General features: G+C 41.7%; 1 protein-coding gene across 2 annotated transcripts in view; it reads left to right on the top strand.

Annotated features, from left to right (window-relative positions):
• MEGF10 (multiple EGF like domains 10) overlaps positions 1 to 19,960 on the top strand; it is a 187,649-nt gene that overhangs the window by 109,370 nt on the left and 58,319 nt on the right. For both annotated transcript variants that reach the window (XM_058737309.1, XM_058737318.1), the window contains 3 exons: positions 8,811 to 9,057; positions 10,481 to 10,601; positions 15,876 to 16,012. In XM_058737309.1, coding sequence (XP_058593292.1) covers positions 8,811 to 9,057; positions 10,481 to 10,601; positions 15,876 to 16,012 — 505 coding nt within the window. The remainder of the gene's footprint in view (positions 1 to 8,810; positions 9,058 to 10,480; positions 10,602 to 15,875; positions 16,013 to 19,960) is intronic.

The raw sequence follows: 19,960 nt of genomic DNA, 5'->3' as shown, positions 1-19,960 counted from the left end.
CACCATTATCCCACTGCCACTGTGGGAAGAAAGAACTCTAACCCATCATGGTTTTTTCTTTCTAAGGGCTTCTGACACAGTCAGGTTGTCCTTATCAAGGTAGTATTATTAACTAAAATTGTGTTTTGTGTTGCTCACTTAATACCCCAGGATACATTAATAAAAAATGAATATTTAACTTAGCATATGAGGCTCCCACAAGTTGAGAGGATATGGAAACTTTAGAGATGGTTGAGCAGAGAAAGTGAGTGAAACTGAATAGCTTTTTTTTTTTTCAATATATGAAATTTATTGTCAAATTGGTTTCCATACAACACCCAGTGCTCATCCCAAAAGGTGCCCTCCTCAATACCCATCACCCACCCTCCCCTCCCTCCCACCCCCCATCAACCCTCAGTTTGTTCTCAGTTTTTAAGAGTCTCTTATGCTTTGGCTCTCTTCCACTCTAACCTTTTTTTTTTTCCTTCCCCTCCCCCATGGGTTTCTGTTAAGTTTCTCAGGATCCACATAAGAGTGAAACCATATGGTATCTGTCTTTCTCTGTATGGCTTATTTCACTTAGCATCACACTCTCCAGTTCCATCCACGTTGCTACAAAAGGCCCTATTTCATTCTTTCTCATTGCCAGGTAGTACTCCATTGTGTATATAAACCACAATTTCTTTATCCATTCATCAGTTGATGGACATTTAGGTTCTTTCCACAATTTGGCTATTGTTGAGAGTGCTGCTATAAACATTGGGGTACAAGTGCCCCTATGCATCTGCACTCCTGTATCCCTTGGGTAAATTCCTAGCAGTGCTATTGCTGGGTCATAGGGTAGGTCTATTTTTAATTTTCTGAGGAACCTCCACACTGCTTTCCAGAGTGGCTGCACCAGTTTGCATTCCCACCAACAGTGCAAGAGGGTTCCCGTTTCTCCACATCCTCTCCAGCATCTATAGTCTCCTGATTTGTTCATTTTGGCCACTCTGACTGGCGTGAGGTGATATCTGAGTGTGGTTTTGATTTGTATTTCCCTGATAAGGAGCGACGTTGAGCATCTTTTCATGTGCCTGTTGCCCATCCGGATGTCTTCTTTAGAGAAGTGTCTATTCATGTTTTCTGCCCATTTCTTCACTGGGTTATTTGTTTTTCGGGTGTGGAGTTTGGTGAGCTCTTTATAGATTTTGGATACTAGCCCTTTGTCCGATATGTCATTTGCGAATGTCTTTTCCCATTCCGTCGGTTGCCTTTTAGTTTTGTTGGTTGTTTCCTTTGCTGTGCAGAAGCTTTTTATCTTCATAAGGTCCCAGTAATTCATTTTTGCTTTTAATTCCCTTGCCTTTGGGGATGTGTCGAGTAAGAGATTGCTACGGCTGAGGTCAGAGAGGTCTTTTCCTGCTTTCTCCTCTAGGGTTTGGATGGTTTCCTGTCTCACATACAGGTCCTTTATCCATTTTGAGTTGATTTTTGTGAATGGTGTGAGAAAGTGGTCTAGTTTCCACCTTCTGCATGTTGCTGTCCAGTTCTCCCAGCACCATTTGTTAAAGAGACCGTCTTTTTTCCATTGGATGTTCTTTCCTGCTTTGTCAAAGATTAGTTGGCCATACATTTGTGGGTCTAGTTCTGGGGTTTCTATTCTATTCCATTGGTCTATATGTCTGTTTGTGTGCCAATACCATGCTGTCTTGATGATGACAGCTTTGTAGTAGAGGCTAAAGTCTGGGATTGTGATGCCTCCTGCTTTGGTCTTCTTCTTCAAAATTACTTTGGCTATTTGGGGCCTTTTGTGGTTCCATATGAATTTTAGGATTGCTTGTTCTAGTTTCAAGAAGAATGCTGGTGAAATTTTGACTGGGATTGCATTGAATGTGTAGATAGCTTTGGGTAGTATTGACATTTTGACAATATTTATTCTTCCAATCCATGAGCAGGGAATGTCTTTCCATTTCTTTATATCTTCTTCAATTACCTTCATAAGCTTTCTATAGTTTTCAGCATACAGATCTTTTACATCTTTGGTTAGATTTATTCCTAGGTATTTTATGCTTCTTGGTGCAATTGTGAATGGGATCAGTTTATTTGTGTTTCTGTTGCTTCATTGTTAGTATAAGAATGCAACTGATTTCTGTACATTGATTTTGTATCCTGCAACTTTGCTGAATTCATGTATCAGTTCTAGCAGACTTTTGGTGGAGTCTATCGGATTTTCCATGTATAATATCATGTCATCTGCAAAAAGCGAAAGCTTGACTTCATCTTTGCCAATTTTGATGCCTTTGATGTCCTTTTGTTGTCTGATTGCTGATGCTAGCACTTCCAACACTATGTTAAACAAGAGCGGTGAGAGTGGGCATCCCTGTCGTGTTCCTGATCTCAGGGAAAAAGCTCTCAGTTTTTCCCCATCGAGGATGATGTTAGCTGTGGGCTTTTCATAAATGGCTTTTATGATGTTTAAGTATGTTCCTTCTATCCCGATTTTCTCAAGGGTTTTTATTAAGAAAGGGTGCTGGATTTTGTCAAAGGCCTTTTCTGCATCGATTGACAGGATCATATGGTTCTTCTCTTTTCTTTTATTAATGTGATGCATCACGTTGATTGATTTGTGAATGTTGAACCAGCCCTGCATCCCAGGAATGAATCCCACTTGATCATGGTGAATAATTCTTTTTGGGGCGCCTGGGTGGCGCAGTCGGTTAAGCGTCCGACTTCAGCCAGGTCACGATCTCGCGGTCCGTGAGTTCGAGCCCCGCGTCAGGCTCTGGGCTGATGGCTCGGAGCCTGGAGCCTGTTTCCGATTCTGTGTCTCCCTCTCTCTCTGCCCCTCCCCCGTTCATGCTCTGTCTCTCTCTGTCCCAAAAATAAATAAAAAAAAAAAACATTAAAAAAAATAAATAAAAAAATAATTCTTTTTATATGCCATTGAATTCGATTTGCTAGTATCTTATTGAGAATTTTTGCATCCATATTCATCAGGGATATTGGCCTGTAGTTCTCTTTTTTTACTGGGTCTCTGTCTGGTTTAGGAATCAAAGTAATACTGGCTTCATAGAATGAGTCTGGAAGTTTTCCTTCCCTTTCTATTTCTTGGAATAGCTTGAGAAGGATAGGTACTATCTCTGCTTTAAACGTCTGGTAGAACTCCCCTGGGAAGCCATCTGGTCCTGGACTCTTATTTGTTGGGAGATTTTTGATAACCGATTCAATTTCTTTGCTGGTTATGGGTCTGTTCAAGCTTTCTATTTCCTCCTGATTGAGTTTTGGAAGAGTGTGGGTGTTTAGGAATTTTTCCATTTCTTCCAGGTTGTCCAATTTGTTGGCATATAATTTTTCATAGTATTCCCTGATAATTGTTTGTATCTCTGAGGGATTGGTTGTAATAATTCCATTTTCATTCATGATTTTATCTATTTGGGTCATCTCCCTTTTCTTTTTGAGAAGCCTGGCTAGAGGTTTGTCAATTTTGTTTATTTTTTCAAAAACCAACTCTTGGTTTCGTTGATCTGCTCTACCATTTTTTTAGATTCTATATGGTTTATTTCTGCCCTGATCTTTATTATCTCTCTTCTTCTGCTGGGTTTGGGGTTCTTTGCTGTTCTGCTTCTATTTCCTTTAGGTGTGCTGTTAGATTTTGTATTTGGGATATTTCTTGTTTCTTGAGATAGGCCTGGATTGCAATGTATTTTCCTCTCAGGACTGCCTTCACTGCATCCCAAAGCGTTTGGATTGTTGTATTTTCATTTTCGTTTGTTTCCATATATTTTTTAATTTCTTCTCTAATTGCCTGGTTGACCCACTCATTCTTTAGTAGGGTGTTCTTTAACCTCCACGCTTTTGGAGGTTTTCCAGACTTTTTCCTGTGGTTGATTTCAAGCTTCATAGCATTGTGGTCTGAAAGTATGCATGGTATAATTTCAATTCTTGGATACTTATGAAGGGCTGTTTTGTGACCCAGTATATGATCTATCTTGGAGAATGTTCCATGTGCACTTGAGAAGAAAGTATATTCTGTTGCTTTGGGATGCAGAGTTCTAAATATATCTGTCAAGTCCATCTGATCCAATGTATCATTCAGGGCCCTTGTTTCTTTATTGACCGTGTGTCTAGATGATCTATCCATTTCTGTAAGTGGAGTGTTAAAGTCCCCTGCAATGACCACATTCTTATCAATAAGGTTGCTTATGTTTGTGAGTAATTGTTTTATATATTTGGGGGCTCCGGTATTCGGCGCATAGACATTTATAATTGTTAGCTCTTCCTGATGGATAGACCCTGTAATTATTATATAATGCCCTTCTTCATCTCTTGTTACAGCCTTTAATTGAAAGTCTAGTTTGTCTGATATAGGTATGGCTACTCCAGCTTTCTTTTGGCTTCCAGTAGCATGATAAATAGTTCTCCATCCCCTCACTCTCAATCTAAAGGTATCCTCAGGTCTAAAATGAGTCTCTTGTAGACAGCAAATAGATGGGTCTTGTTTTTTTATCCATTCTGATACCCTATGTCTTTTGGTTGGCGCATTTAATCCATTTACATTCAGTGTTATTATAGAAAGATACGGGTTTAGAGTCATTGTGATGTCTGTATGTTTTATGCTTGTAGTGATGGCTCTGGTACTTTGTCTCACAGGATCCCCCTTAGGATCTCTTGTAGGGCTGGTTTAGTGGTGACAAATTCCTTCAGTTTTTGTTTGTTTGGGAAGACCTTTATCTCTCCTTCTATTCTAAGTGACAGACTTGCTGGATAAAGGATTCTCAGCTGCATATTTTTTTCTGTTCAGCACACTGAAGATCTCGTGCCAATCCTTTCTGGCCTGCCAAGTTTCAAAAGAGAGATCAGTCACGAGTCTTATAGGTCTCCCTTTATATGATAGAGCACGTTTATCCCTTGCTGCTTTCAGAATTTTCTCTTTATCCTTGTATTTTGCCAGTTTCACTATGATATGTCGTGCAGAAGATCGATTCAAGTTACGTCTGAAGGGAGTTCTCTGTGCCTCTTGGATTTCAATGCCTTTTTCCTTCCCCAGTTCAGGGAAGTTCTCAGCTATAATTTCTTCAAGGACCCCTTCAGCACCTTTCCCTCTCTCTTCCTCCTCTGGGATACCAATTATGCATATATTATTTCTTTTTAGTGTATCACTTAGTTCTCTAACTTTCCCCTCATACTCCTGGATTTTTTTTTATCTTTCTCTCAGCTTCCTCTTTTTCCATAACTTTATCTTCTAGTTCACCTATTCTCTCCTCTGCCTCTTCAATCCGAGCTTTCGTGGTTTCCATTTTGTTTTGCATTTCGTTTCAAGCGCTTTTCAGCTCCTCGTGACTGTTCCTTAGTCCCTTGATCTCTGTAGCAAGAGATTCTCTGCTGTCCTGTATACTCTTTTCAAGCCCAGCGATTAATTTTATGACTATTATTCTAAATTCACTTTCTGTTATATTATTCAAATCCTTTTTGATCAGTTCATTAGCTGTTGTTATTTCCTGGAGATTCTTCTGAGGGGAATTCTTCCGTTTGGTCATTTTGGATAGTCCCTGGAGTGGTGAGGACCCGCAGGGCACTTCCCCCGTGCTGTGGTGTATAACTGGAGTTGGTGGGCGGGGCCGCAGTCCGACCTGATGTCTGCCCCCAGCCCATCGCTGGGGCCACAGTCAGACTCGTGTGTGCCTTCTCTTCCCCTCTCCTGGGGCGGGATTCACTGTGGGGTGGCGTGGCCCGTCTGGGCTACTTGCACACTGCCAGGCTTGTGGTGCTGGGGATCTGGCGTATTAGCTGGGGTGGGTAGGCAAGGTGCACGGGGGCAGGAGGGGCAGGCTTAGCTCGCTTCTCCTTAGGTGATCCACTTCAGGAGGGGCCCTGTGGCAGCGGGAGGGAGTCAGATCCGCTGCTGGAGGTTTGGCTCTGCAGAAGCACAGAGTTGGGTGTTTGCGTGGAGCGAGCAATTTCCCTGGCAGGAACTGGTTCCCTTTGGGATTCTGGCTGGGGGATGGGCGGGGGAGATGGCGCTGGCGAGTGCCTTTGTTCCCGCCAAGCTGAGCTCTGCCGTCCGGGGGCTCAGCAGCTCTCCCTCCCTTTGTCCTCCAGCCTTCCCGCTTTCCGAGCAGAGCTGTTAACTTATGACCTCCCAGACGCTAAGTCGCGCTTGCTGTCAGAACACAGTCCGTCCGGCCCCTCCGCTTTTGCCAGCCAGACTCGGGGGCTCTGCTTGGCCAGCGAGCCGCCCCTCCGCCCCGGCTCCCTCCCGCCAGTCCGTGGAGCGCGCACCGCCTCGCCGCCCTTCCTACCCTCTTCCGTGGGCCTCTCGTCCGCGCTTGGCTCCGGAGACTCCGTTCTGCTAATCCTCTGGCGGTTTTCTGGGTTCTTTAGGCAGGTGTAGGTGGAACCTAAGTGATCAGCAGGACGCGCGGTGAGCCCAGCGTCCTCCTACGCCGCCATCTTCCCTCTTCCCTGAATAGCTTTTAAAAAATAAGTAAAAGTATTGAGGGTTGTATTTAATCTTGCAAGAAGTGGGATCAAGGATACCTTTACATTTCGGGAATAAGATCATTTATAATACAGAGAACGGTGATGAACCAAATCACCAAATCGACTGGTTCAGATTATAGGATAAGGGATTTGGCTTATGTGGAATGAAGCTGTTCCTTACTCTTAGGATTGATGAACCAGGGAACAAGTTACAAAGGATTGTGTAACTTACCTTAAAAACAGGGTATGTTCTTTTCTACTTGGATACCCTAGGGGGTTTAAAGAAACATACTGTGTATTTTTTTTAAAGTATAGCTCCTAGATTGAAAGAGTTATAATTGAACAAAAAATTCTTTGTCCATATCCATAGGCAATAAAGGAAACAACTGTATGAATAACAATGAGGCTTAAATCTCAGAACTACTACCTAATCTTTCTTTGTGAAAGATGATTGTGAATTCTTAGGTAATTGCTTTCTTGATCTGCCTTAGATTCAATAATCTTCTTATTGTTTTTAATTGCGTTAAAGTATGTTTATTAAGGTGGTAATGAGAACGAAGCCATGCTGATTAAAAACAAAATTATTCATTTAAACCTTTTGATGTTAGAAAATGAAAGGTTGATTCTAATATTGGAAGGTGAATCCTGTACATCTCCTAAGTTATTTGCTGTGTGCCTAGTTTGTTTTGTTTTCCAATGGTTGATTCTAGATCTGTTAAAGTTACAGAATTTTTATGAAGTGAAACTGTGTCTTAAGTCATAAAAGCAGTTTATCCTAAGAGCTCCAGGCAGGGTGCTTCTTCCCTAGTGATTTTTATAGCATCTAATTAGTAAATAAATGCACAGCTGGGTAGGCAATGCATATTGAGTTAGTTTTGCTTATCATCCCCCTTTACAATTTGTAGAAGGTTCAGGATTGAAAATTTTTCCTTTCCTGCTCCCCTATTCCTGCTCATCGACTTGAATTGCAGTCATTCTTCCTTTCCTTTGGAATTATGCTTTTAAATCTATTTCTCAAATGTTCTTTTCTGTTACTATCTTACCTGGTTTCGTGTGCCTGTTGTCTTTTCCTTTGCTGTCCAGTTTCAGTTTCATGTTTGTCTAACTGTTTAAATAAATTTACTGAGTTTATTTATTTTTTAAACGTTTATTATTAAGAGACAGAGAGACAGAGCATGAGCATGGGAGGGGCAGAGAGAGGAGGAGACACAGAATCTGAAGTAGGCTCCAGGCCCTGAGCTGTCAGCACAGAGCCTGGTGAGGGGCTCGAACTCAGGATTGGTGAGACCATGACCTGAGGTGAAGTCGGATGCCCAACCGACTGAGCCACCCAGGTGCCCCAGTTTACTTTTTTTTTAGCAGTTATTTATATTTGAGAGAGAGAGAGAGAGAGAGAGAGAGAGAGACAGAGCATGAGCAGGGGAGGGCCAGATAGAGGGAGACAGAATCCACAGCAGGCTCCAGGCTCTGAACTGTCAGCATAGAGCCCGATGTGGGGCTCAAACCCACTAACCAGGAGATCATGACCTGAGCTGAAGTCAGATGCTCAACTGACTGAGCCACCCAGGTGCCCCAATAAGCCAGTGAATTTAAGTATTTGTATCAATAATTTTCTCTCTTTTCTGATTACCTCCCAATCCACACATTCTTTGACACCTTGAAAGCAGATCAGTTTTCTTTTGGATTACTCCAGCCTAGACCTATAGCAGGGTGGGTCCACTCCACAGTAGCTCTGCCTGCAGGACCCCTCTTGGTCTCCAGAATCACTGCCTGAGGCAGGCCCCTGAACCTCACTTACTTCCTGATCTACTGCCATTCTTCTTGCCCCATCTCCCTGCCTCTTGTGAGCTCCTTCCTGCCCCTTCCTCAGAATGTGGCTAGATGACCTTTCTAGGACACAAATCTGCATTGTCTCTCATTGTTCAAAATCCTTTACGGCCAATACCGTATTCTCAAGATGCAATCCAGTTCCTTAGTGTGCATTTAAGCCCTTGTATGAGCTGAACCTTCCCATCTGGATAGCCGGCCTCCCCCACCCCCGCCCCATTACTTACATCTCGCCTAACCATTGACTCTAGCCACATCAAACTCAACACTCTGGGTGCAGGAAACAGGCCAAGCAAAGTCATGACGCTGGAAAACGTAGCTCTGCTTGAGCAATGGACTGATTGGAAGTGGCCCACTTAGTGCTGGTCACATTTATGAAGCATTGCCTGGGCTGGTGTCAGAGCCACGATGTCCAGCTGAGGAGGAGCAGCGAAGGGGTCATGAAGCCGTCTCGTCAAGGGGAGAGGAAAGCGGGTTCTGAAGAGCTTGCTCTTACCCGCACCCATACTCTGACACCCTCCATTGTTTTTCCCCCTCTTCAGCCTGTGACGGTGATCACTGGGGGCCCCACTGCAGCAGCCGGTGCCAGTGCAAAAACGGGGCTCTGTGCAACCCCATCACGGGGGCTTGCCACTGTGCTGCAGGTTTCCGGGGCTGGCGCTGCGAGGACCGCTGCGAGCAGGGCACCTACGGTAATGACTGTCGCCAGCGATGCCAGTGTCAGAATGGAGCCACCTGTGACCACGTCACGGGGGAATGCCGCTGCCCGCCGGGATACACTGGAGCCTTGTAAGTGACACAGGGCCGCGCGATGTGGCGGAGGCCTCTCACCTTCTCCGTTCATGCTGCTGCCACCATCGTCTTCCCGTGCTTCTGCTTCTCTTGCTGCCTGAAGTCACAGAGAGGTCGGGGCTCCAGACACAGATGGGGAGATCAGCAGTGACAGCCACTAGATGTTCCTGCTGTTTAACTCTTGAACATCAGACCCCAGCCAAAGTCGGAGGGCCGGCTTCCATGCTGTCCTTCTGGCAGGGCAGAGACAGAGAGGACTGGGATGTTGCATTGAGTGGAAATATTTGGGGGTTGCTGGGGCAGATTTGAGGATCTGCTTCGATTCCCCAACAAGTGCATTTATTTTACACTGCTCATAGGTAATGATCCGTGCTGCTCTGCTTTGTGTGGTAACTAATTAGCTGGAGAAAGTTGGGGTGGGTTTAGTGCCCTAGAAAAGAGAAAAAGGGGAAGATGTTGGAAATAGTCCATGATAAAAGCTTAACTGGGTTATTTAATGCCTGTGGATACATATGTTGCCTTGTGAACATGAAAGAAATGTATCACATCTGTGTAGGATATGTGGGTGCAGATAGTTTCATTCTTTCTGGATCAAATTGGAGCATCTTCTTAACCTCCACTACTTTCTTTATTTGGTATGAAGGACATTCGTCAGTGGCTTGTATAAGCAGACTTATAAGCAGTGGCTTATAGACAGAATAAGAGGCAGAATTTGCCAAAAAAAAAAAAAGTAGGATATAGAAAAATATCATTCTCTTACTGGGAAAATTACACTTGTAAATCACAGAGCTAAAACTTGAAAAAATGCGGCTGATTAGGTAAATACTTCCTGCCAACAGTATTAACAGCTATAAAGTAGAGCTAAAGGAAAAACTGCATTAGCCTAGAAAGCCCTGGTTTTTGGGAGAATGATCATCTCAAACGACTTAATTGTTAATATTGCTCTTCCGGGTTTTTATCGAGGCCACAATGGGCTTTGGAAAACTTGGACCAATTTTACAGGAGAGCAGACAAGACAAAGCCTTAGCGAGGAAAGTTCATTCATAGAAAAAGGGTGGGGGTTAAAGTCATGGAAAACGATCAGTTTCAAGAAGAGATTGTTGGATATTAATTATGAGGAATATGTACACAAAGCAGGGGCTGTGCCAGTGTTTCAGTCTCCTTTGAGGTTTGAACAGACACACAAACAAAAGCAGATAAAACAGTTTCATCACAAAATACCCCCAAAGAAAGGAAAGGTCTAGGTGACCCCTCAACGACCTTTCCAGCCAATGTGGTTAATACCTTGATGTTAATGAAATGAAGAATTCCGAACGGAGAAAGCTATCTGTTTTAGGGTCCTGGGTGCTGTTGTGTCTGAACCTGAGGGTCGTGTGGTTGGGTCAGTAATGGTATCTTTTGTCACACCTCAATTCCTCAGCTGTGAGGATCTGTGTCCCCCCGGCAAGCACGGCCCACAGTGTGAGCAGAGATGCCCCTGCCAAAATGGAGGAATATGTCATCACGTCACCGGAGAATGCTCTTGCCCTTCTGGCTGGCTGGTAAGCTCCCTTCCTCCCCTCCCCCACCCCAAAGGGCACATAGGAGACTTTAGCACAAAGGAAAGTTGTACCGATGGTTAAAGGTGGCAAAACTGGAAAGACCTGAGCATTTTTTTTTTTTAAACGTTTTTTATTTATTTTTGGGACAGAGAGAGACAGAGCATGAACGGGGGAGGGGCAGAGAGAGAGGGAGACACAGAATCGGAAACAGGCTCCAGGCTCCGAGCCATCAGCCCAGAGCCTGACGCGGGGCTCGAACTCACGGACCGCAAGATCGTGACCTGGCTGAAGTCGGACGCTTAACCGACTGCGCCACCCAGGCGCCCCAAGACCTGAGCATTTTTAAAGCTGGAAGCCTTCCGTCCGTTTTCAGGCAGAAGGTGATTAAATCTTGAAGTGCACTAAGGGTCCTCATTGGAAAACATAGTGGCCACCTGTCCTGCACTTTCCCTCAGGATAAAAAAAAGGGAAATATTTCATCTCGTGTATGACAGACAATGCTGTTAAACACCGGAAGAATCTAAATATAAACATACCTCGGAGATACTTCGGGTTTGGTTCTAGACCACAGCAATAAAGTGAATACCACAATAAAGTGAGTCAAATGATTTTTTTTTTGGTTCCCTACAGCATATGAAAGTTATTTTATACTATACTGTAGTCTATTAAGAGTGCAATGGCATTATGTCTAAAAAAAACCAATGTACGTAACAAAGCAATTACATTAGTAACATCAGAGATCGCTGATCACAGATCACCATAACAAACATAAAAGTAATGAAAAAAAATTGAAATAATGTTAGAATTACTAACATATGACTCAGATATGTGAAAGGAATAAATGTTGTTAGAAAAATGGTGCCGGGGTGCCTGGGTGGCTCAGTCAGTTACTTCGGCTCAAGTCATGATCTCATGGTTTGTGAGTTCCAGTCCTGCATCAGGCTCTCTGCTATCAGCACAGAGCCTGCTTCAGATCCTCTGTCCCCACTTCTCTCTGCCCTTCTCCCCTCTCTCTCACATGCTCTCTCTCAAATATAAATAAGCATTAAAAAAAAAGAAAAGAAAAGAAAAAAATGGCGCCAACGCGGGGGAAAAAATGAGCCCCTGGCTGGCTTAGCAGAGCGTGCGACTCTTGATCTCAGGGTCATGAGTTCAAGCCCCACGTTGGGCATAGAGCCTACTTAAAAAAAAAAAAAAAGAAAAGAAAAAGAAAAAGAAAAATGGTATCACTGAACATGCTGAATGCACGATTGTCACAAACCTTCATTTTGTTTAAAAAACAAAACACGCGGGGTGCCTGGGTGGCTCAGTCAGTTAAGCATCTGACTTCGGCTCAGGTCATGATCTCATGGTTCATGAGTTCGAGCCCCACATCGGTCTCTATGCAGCTCAGAGCCTGGAGCCTGTTTCGGATTCTGTGTCTCCCTCTCTCTCTGCTCCTGCCCTGCTCACACTCTGTCTCTGTGTCTCAAAAAGTGGATAAATGTTAAAAAAAGAAAAGAAAAGAAAAGAAAAGAAAAGAAAAGAAAAGAAAAGAAAAGAAAAGAAAACCACAAAACACACAATGTATCTGTGAAACACAATAAAGCAAAACACAGTAAATGAAATATGTCTGTAATTGTTTTTATAATTAAGTTCCATGGATCACTATTGTTCTTTGAGACCATTATTCTCAACAGAGTGAGTGTTATGTGAACAACTGATCTGGTCATATATTTGTGGAGGCACAATTGAGGTGAACCAGGTTTATTACCAGGTATGGCAGAGTTTCTCAAAGCCTTTTGTATGCAAATCCAAGAGGAAGCTGTCACTCACCACACTTCCCAAACTTTGACCATGTTACACTTTCTTCATGTCGTGTCTCATGGGCTTAGTGTTTTGCGACATTGCAACACACTCAATATCAAAGCTGATTTGCCAACTAGCTTTCTCTGAAACCTGGGTGTGATATGGTCATTACCGGCATTGGTTTGTGCGTACATCTGCTTGAAGGCACAAGAGTGAACGACCAAGGTCTGTTTCCTTCAATAACAAACAAAAATTAAGAGAACGGTTCACTTCACTCTCCCCTTCTATCACCAGCAGCTGTAGTGAAACTATGTTGGTAGGGTCATAAGAGACTTCTTGATTATCAGATCCAGTGCTGACCTTTCTGTGCTCATTCTGCTTGACTTCACCAAAGCTTCCAACCCTGTTGCTCATTCGCCTCCCTTTCATAATCTTTTTCTCCATTTATTTGATAACCCCCTCTCCTACTTCTCTTACTGAAGATCTCTTTTCCTAACCTCCTTCTTCTTCCCACCTCTTTATTACAGCATTTCCTAGGTTTCAGTCTTATCCTTCTTCTCTTTTCTCACTATAAATCTCTGAAAATCTCACCCAGATCCATGGCTTTAATAGTCATCTACTGATTTTTCCCAAATCTTGACCTTCCTTCTGAGTCCAGACATATATTTGTCACTGTCCTATTAAACACCCCAACCCAGATGACCTGTAGACATGAAGCCACCATCTACTTGGGCTCCACCCAAGCTGGAGCCCTAAGAGCCAGACATGGAGTAGAATTGGTCTGCTAATGCCCTTGTTGTAGTCCTGAAGCAAAGGAGAACTGGAGTTCACATCCCAGGGAGAATCATGGGAAGTAAGGGAGAGTTCAAGATGTGAGGACCATGTAGACAAGGGGAAACGAAATATTAGACCCAAGGTGAGCGTTAGAAAGGTAAACAGACAAGACAAGGTCTGGTTCTAGAGGCAGAGCCCAAAGAAACCCCTTAAATCAATGGAGTCAGAGTGAGGGGCCTTTTACTGAGTGGCTGATGATGGGGTGAACAAGGGAGCTCTTGAGAAGTACTGAACTGGCTCGAGCCACATCAAAGTCATTGCTAATGAAACAAAACTCGTCATGAACCCAAGTCTGAACCCAAGCCAAGTAGAAAAGGCTACTCCTTTTCTGCTTTTTAAAAATCTTCGTTAAAACCAGCATTTCTTTCTTCTTGCCCAAGGTAGAAATACTGAATTACCTTTGACTCCTTCTCTTCTTCATTCCTTATAAGCAGTCTTTTGCCGTTGTTGGACATTGCTTGGTTCTTGGCAAGGGAAGGATTTTGTTGGGGCAGCAGAGTATCCGGAAAGCTCCATGTTCTTTGGATGAAGAGTTATAGGCATTCTACTCCAGGACTATTGTATAGATGTTGTCTGTATAGTTGCCTCATCTTGAGATTGAAGCTTTCTTCTTAGTTGGGATGGTTATGGTGTGGGATACTGACAGCCCCAGGCTTGGACCATGAATCCCAATTACTGGGTAGATGGATCTTCCCATTCTCCAGTGTGTCTGTACTCTGAGGCTGCTACCTTGGTAGAAGTTTCTTACTGAATGCTTCAGGTCATTTCTCAATCTGTGAATTGAGAGCTGAGCTTCGAAGGTATACTTCTCTCTACAATATTTTATTTGTGCTATTACTCTAGGTGCTTTTCAAAGATGAAATATATACCTTTTACATATACACACACATGCATTTCAACTCCTAAGAATGCCTTACTTAAAGCTATTTGCTCACGTTAATCTTTACTCACAAACAATATTTCAACAACATCTCTAAAGCTGATGGGGGACCATTACAAAATGTGGGTAGGGTCAGTCCCTGGGAGAATGAGAATTTTCACCAGAATTTCTGCTTACCGCAAATTGACCCTTGGCATATTGTTTTTTCAGTGGTGTTGTTGTGGTGTGCTAGAATGGAGGGATTAGAGCTATTTTTTCATCTGTCCCCCTCATCACATTGTGAACTAATTAAAGGTTGTGACCTTATCACTTTGATTCTCAGAGCTTAACTCTATGCCTGATGCATAGATGATTCTCAGTGAGGCATTGATTTGAATCATCTCTCAAAGGCTTTTTCAGTTCCAAGAGTCTGTGGAAGAACTTTCCCTGTTTGTAGATAGCTAGAAACCACCAGAGGAGACTTAATTAGCACACCAACTGCCTTTGTGGGTAGCCAGGAGTTAGAGGAAATGTATTTTCTTATGCTATCCAGAATAAACATTTACAAAACCATCTGGTGTTTGCTAGCCTCCAATTTCAGAGTGCCCACAGTCTGCCTTTTTTTAGAGAGAAGGAGGACAAAGCAACAGCTTGCAACAGTTAAAAAAAACAGTTTAAAAATCCCTGTTATTTGGGAAATGTTGTTTGCTCTAACAATAACTCCAATAAACAGATGATAAGCTACAAGCCCAAGTTATATGGCCAAGTGAAGCAGAAAACGGGAAGGTATTTCACTGACTTATTGGTACTTGTTTATATAAAGCAGAGGATTGGGTTAAATATAGTGACAGTGCCTGACAAGATGGGCAGCCTCTAGGGTGAGGAAACATGTCCAAGTTCCTCTCTTGATTTTTCTTCCCAGGAAATAAGCTTTCCTATTGATCTTGGCCCACCAATGTTTGTTCAACCTGCTGAAAATAAAAGTGTTTTTCTCTCATAATAAAATGTCTAGGTTCATTCTTGTAGAACTACTTCTTAGGCAATGTTACTGTTAATCCAGGTACACAAAATTTCCGTCTTATGCTACATTATACCTTGTAAGAAATAAAGCCAATGATAATGTGTGTTTTCCTTAGAACATATGGTAAAGCATTTGGATATTGTATTTGCACAGATGTTGCCATTCATGTAATGGATGTTCAGTAAGTATTGTTGACTTATTGTACATGTATGACACAAGGAAGAACGCTTAGGAGGATTTATAAATTCCTTAGGTTACCATAATAATTTTGTGTAACTTTATCTTAAACTTCAGTTTTTTAATATGGATATTTATTAAGATTATTCTGCCATCTTTTCTTAAAAAAATATTTATTTTGAGAGAGAGAGTGCATGAGCAGGGGAGGAGCAGAAAGAGGTAGAGAGAGAACCCCAAGCAAGCTCCCTGCTGTCAGTATGGAGCCCCATGCAAGGCTCAAACCCACGAACCATGAGCTCATGACTTGAGCTGAAATCAAGAGTTGGACGCTTAACTGACTGAGCCACCCAGGTGCCCCTGTTCTGCATCTTTGAACGTATCTTGAGATCTAGGCTTACCAAGTAAATAAGTCCACTTAAAGTTCCTAACATTTTTTAGATGATGTACAGAGTGTTCTAAAATCCCCTTCATCTAATTATCTTGCAGCCCTGTTCCCTTATCTCCTCCTCCTTTTGTTTCCTCTCTTCTTTCCCTCCTCCTTTAGCCCTTCCCTGGCTGGAGGCCCATGTAATTTTCCAAATCTCTTTGAATGCAGGGCACAGTGTGTGGTCAGCCTTGCCCTCAGGGTCGCTTTGGAAAGAACTGTTCACAAGAATGTCAGTGCCATAATGGAGGGACGTGTGACGTTGCCACAGGCCAGTGTCATTGCAGCCCAGGATACACAGGGGAACGGTAAGGGATAGTCTTATCTTTCTCTGACTGTTCATAATGGTGTGAAAGGAAAGCCTGCAGAGCCCAGGGAATACCTTTGCTACTATGTGTCTGTGACTGTTCTATAATATTCCAGAGGCGTCTATAAGGTATCAATGTATTCAACAGATTTTTTTCCCAACTCATTGTGTAGAAATGGAACCATAGACAGTGATGGTGAATTGAAGACAGACAGCATTAAAATAAAGAAATAAAATCCCAGCTATTCAGAACCCGTGATAAATGTTTCGTGCTCAACAGTTGAATGGCTGGACAGCCACTTTTTACATTTTAAATATTTTTTGATAGATTTATTCCAAAATTGGATGTGTATTTGGTTAGCTTTAAAAAGTATGCTGGGCATAAAGTTACCTTCTTATGATTCAGTATTCCATTAAGAATACCAGTCATTTCCCTGTGGAGTAGCAACCAAGTGAGATCCAATGGGACTTTGAAGATTATAAGAGCAAATGAGTGGCTGTGTTCACCTGGCCCTTCCATCCACTGTCATTTTTTGTATCAGTGAAGGGTTACCCTAGACGGCTTTTCACACCTTACTCCTTCTAATTTTCTCTTTCCTCTCTTACATCCTAAAAGACCAGATAGCCAAGCTTTTTGGATGTGTGCATACAGTTAAGAGAAAAAAGACTTGAGAGGTAGGAGATTATAATGGCTCACAACAAAGATTTTTTGGAACCTGTGTCCTTAGATACATCCTTATTGCTAAAATAATTTTACTTTCCTTTGGGGTTGCTCTCAGGATTCAATAAGTACATTAAAGTGGTTAGAACAGCGTGGAAGCTTATAAATATTAGCTGTTATTATAGTTGAGTGATTTCTCTGAACTGTATAAATACTAGTGATTGTCAATTTAGTGATGTCTGGGGACCAAATAAAAATTAGCTATCATTATTTTTGATGATATCTGTGACCTAAGAATTTCTTCAACTTTCTTCCCTCATTATTTTTTTTTTCCAAAAGGCTGATCTGTTTTTGACTTTTAATAAGATACTATAGCACTAGTGGAAATCCAATAAAATGTAAATGATAGTTATGTCTAGATTGTGGGAATACTGGAAAATTTGTTTTCTTGCTATGTAATTTCTCTAACTTTATATAATCAATATGTGTTTTTATTATAATTTTATTTTTATGAATATATAATAATAAGTATAATTTAAAGTAAAAAAATAAAAAATAAACAAACTTTGAAGAAGAAAAAAAAAGAAAAAAATATGATGCTATATAGTGTGGTCCCTCACTTCCCCCTCCCAACTTAGAATTTGCACTTTCGTATTAAATTTATTTCTAAGTATTTTGTATTTTTGGGAAAATCCCATTTCAGTTTCTAATTGGCTATTTCAGGATAAAGACAGGCTTGATTTTGAGTGGTTTTATTTAGTCTCTCTACCAAAATTTTTAATTAATTCAAATGTTACTTAGCAAACACTAAAGCTATTTTATCACCTACCAAAAAAAAAAAAGATATTTGTCTCTATAATATTTATAAGGGTTGTTTCATTTATTTATATTTATAAGGGTTGTTTCATTTTCTTGAAATAATTGCATTAATTGAAACCTTTAAATCAGTGTTGACAAACAGGTAAAACTGGGAATTCCTGTCTTCTTCCTAATTTCATTGAAAATGGCTTCAGTGTAGTTTCATGCTCATTACTGGTTTTTAGTAAAATTTTTCATGCTTGGGTGTTTTTTTTTTAATCCCTGTTTTTATTAGGAACTTTTATTAGTGTTATCTATTTAACTTCTTTAAAGTTAATGAAAGGCTTCATTAAAGGCTTTTCATCTTTTGTTAATGTAATTATGTATTTTACCTTTATTTTTTGATGTTGCAAATTATTGACACCTTTCAGAGCATGGTTTTTGTAACATGTAACTGAGCTTCTCAAAAAGTTTATGTGACCTACATCCTGGTTTATTGTTATATTTTGGATAGATGAGGATAATAGCTTTGTCTAATATTTTAGGGCACTAAAAAATTAAATACAGACCCTTGAAAAATTCAGGGGTTTGGGGCACTGACCCCCTATTCAGTCGAAAAATTGCACATAACTTTTGACTTCCTCAAAACCTAACCTAATAGCCTACTGTTTAGGGAGCCTTCCTGATAATATAAACAGTCCATTGGCACATATTTTCTATGTTATATGTATTGCTATACTCTTAGAATAAAGTGAGCTGGAGAAAAGAAAATGTTAAGAAAATCATAAGGAAGAGAGAATATATTTACAGTAGCAGACTGTATTTATAAAAAAAAATCAGCATATAAGTGACTTGTGTGTTCTAAACCCATGTTATTTGAGGATCAGCTATCTAATCGTTTTTCTTGTCCTCTACTGGTTTAAGTCTCAAATCTGAGGCAACACAAAGACAACAAACATATAAGGCAAACTTGTAAGGCGAATGTATAATGCAGACTTAGACTCATCTTATTTAGAATGCAGGGGAGGGGGGGATAACAGCTAATTTCCAGGTGAATTTTAGATTAAGGCAAGGAAGGCAACGAGCCAAAGGAAGACAAGGAAGTTGAAGAGGGAACATCTTGAGTTGTTGTTCCACTAACTATTGTTTTTCTGGTGACTTGACAACATGATTTCTGGTTTTTGTTTTTAAAAAAAATTTTTTTTTTAATGTTTATTTGTGAGACAGAGAGAGACAGAGCATGAACGGGGGAGGGTCAGAGAGAGGGAGACACAGAATCTGAAACAGGCTCCAGGCTCTGAGCTGTCAGCACAGAGCCCAACGCGGGGCTTGAACTCACGGACCGCGAGATCATGACCTGAGCCGAAGTCGGCCGTTTAACCGACTGAGCCACGCAGGCGCCCCTGATTTCTGTTTTTAATTATACCATGCCCATCTGGGTTCTAGACACACACACACACACGGCATGCACTTTTGTCACCACGATTGGGGAAAATGAGCAGCTATGGGGCAGTTTGTGGTGACAGCAGCTTTGAGGGCCTGGGGTCTTGGCATTTCCCTGTTTTAAGAAGTCAGCGTAACTTGATCACTGAGGTTAGACCAGAGGGCTGCTGCCTGGGGGAGCAGGTATCACCACTGGTAGCTGTCAGCAGAGCATTTCCAGGATGTGGGGACGCACTCCCAGCCACAGTAGAAGCAGAAAAAACAAAACAGACACCTTGTAGGCAGGCAGAGAGGCTCATGGGATGCCCAAATAATAGTCCCTGGGGCTTGTGGACAGTTTAGGAGGACATTGTGGTGAGGAACTGTAATGTGGCACAGCCAGGCAAGAGGGAAGATATCTATATCTATCTATATCTATATCTATATCTATATCTATATCTATATCTATATCTATATCTATATCTATATCTATATCTATATCTATCTATATATCCCTTATATCCCCCAAATGGAGCTAAGTCTGTTTGACAAAGACTTTTAACTCCACTAACCTGAAAGGTATAAGCTACGTCATGATTGCTTTTATTTTCCAGATAGAACATGTCTACTTCTAGAAAGATATCCTATCATCTGGTGGTTTCTAGATTCTCATGCAAATTCTTTTGAAGGGGTTAAAAGAGTGTTCTTCATGCTAGTGGGTCACCATGGAATCGCTCAGACCTTTGGGTTCCTTTCCTGTAACTGGTGCTCCATTAAGAGTTAACTGCATGGAGAGATCTGTGCCTCAGTTCGGCTGTCTGTTAAGGTGAAGCCAAGATTGTCTGGCCATGCCTGTGTTCCCTATTAACCTGCAAGTGAAGAAGGAATGTGGGTCAGAGGAAGTAAAGTCAGAAATTACAGACAGGAATTGGGAGGGGGATGCGGCTTTGGTCTCCAATGGGGTAACTTTCTGGTATCTAGGATTGTGGAAAAGTTGGCTGTTTTCCAGCACTTTTTATATTTCCCCCAGAGCAGTAGTTCCAGATGCTTGAAAGGCAGGCAGCTGAT

This window comes from Neofelis nebulosa, chromosome 1, assembly GCF_028018385.1.
Source record: "Neofelis nebulosa isolate mNeoNeb1 chromosome 1, mNeoNeb1.pri, whole genome shotgun sequence".
NCBI lineage: Eukaryota > Metazoa > Chordata > Mammalia > Carnivora > Felidae > Neofelis > Neofelis nebulosa.
Note: the sequence above shows the minus strand (reverse complement) of the source record. Positions and strands in the feature narration are given on the sequence as shown.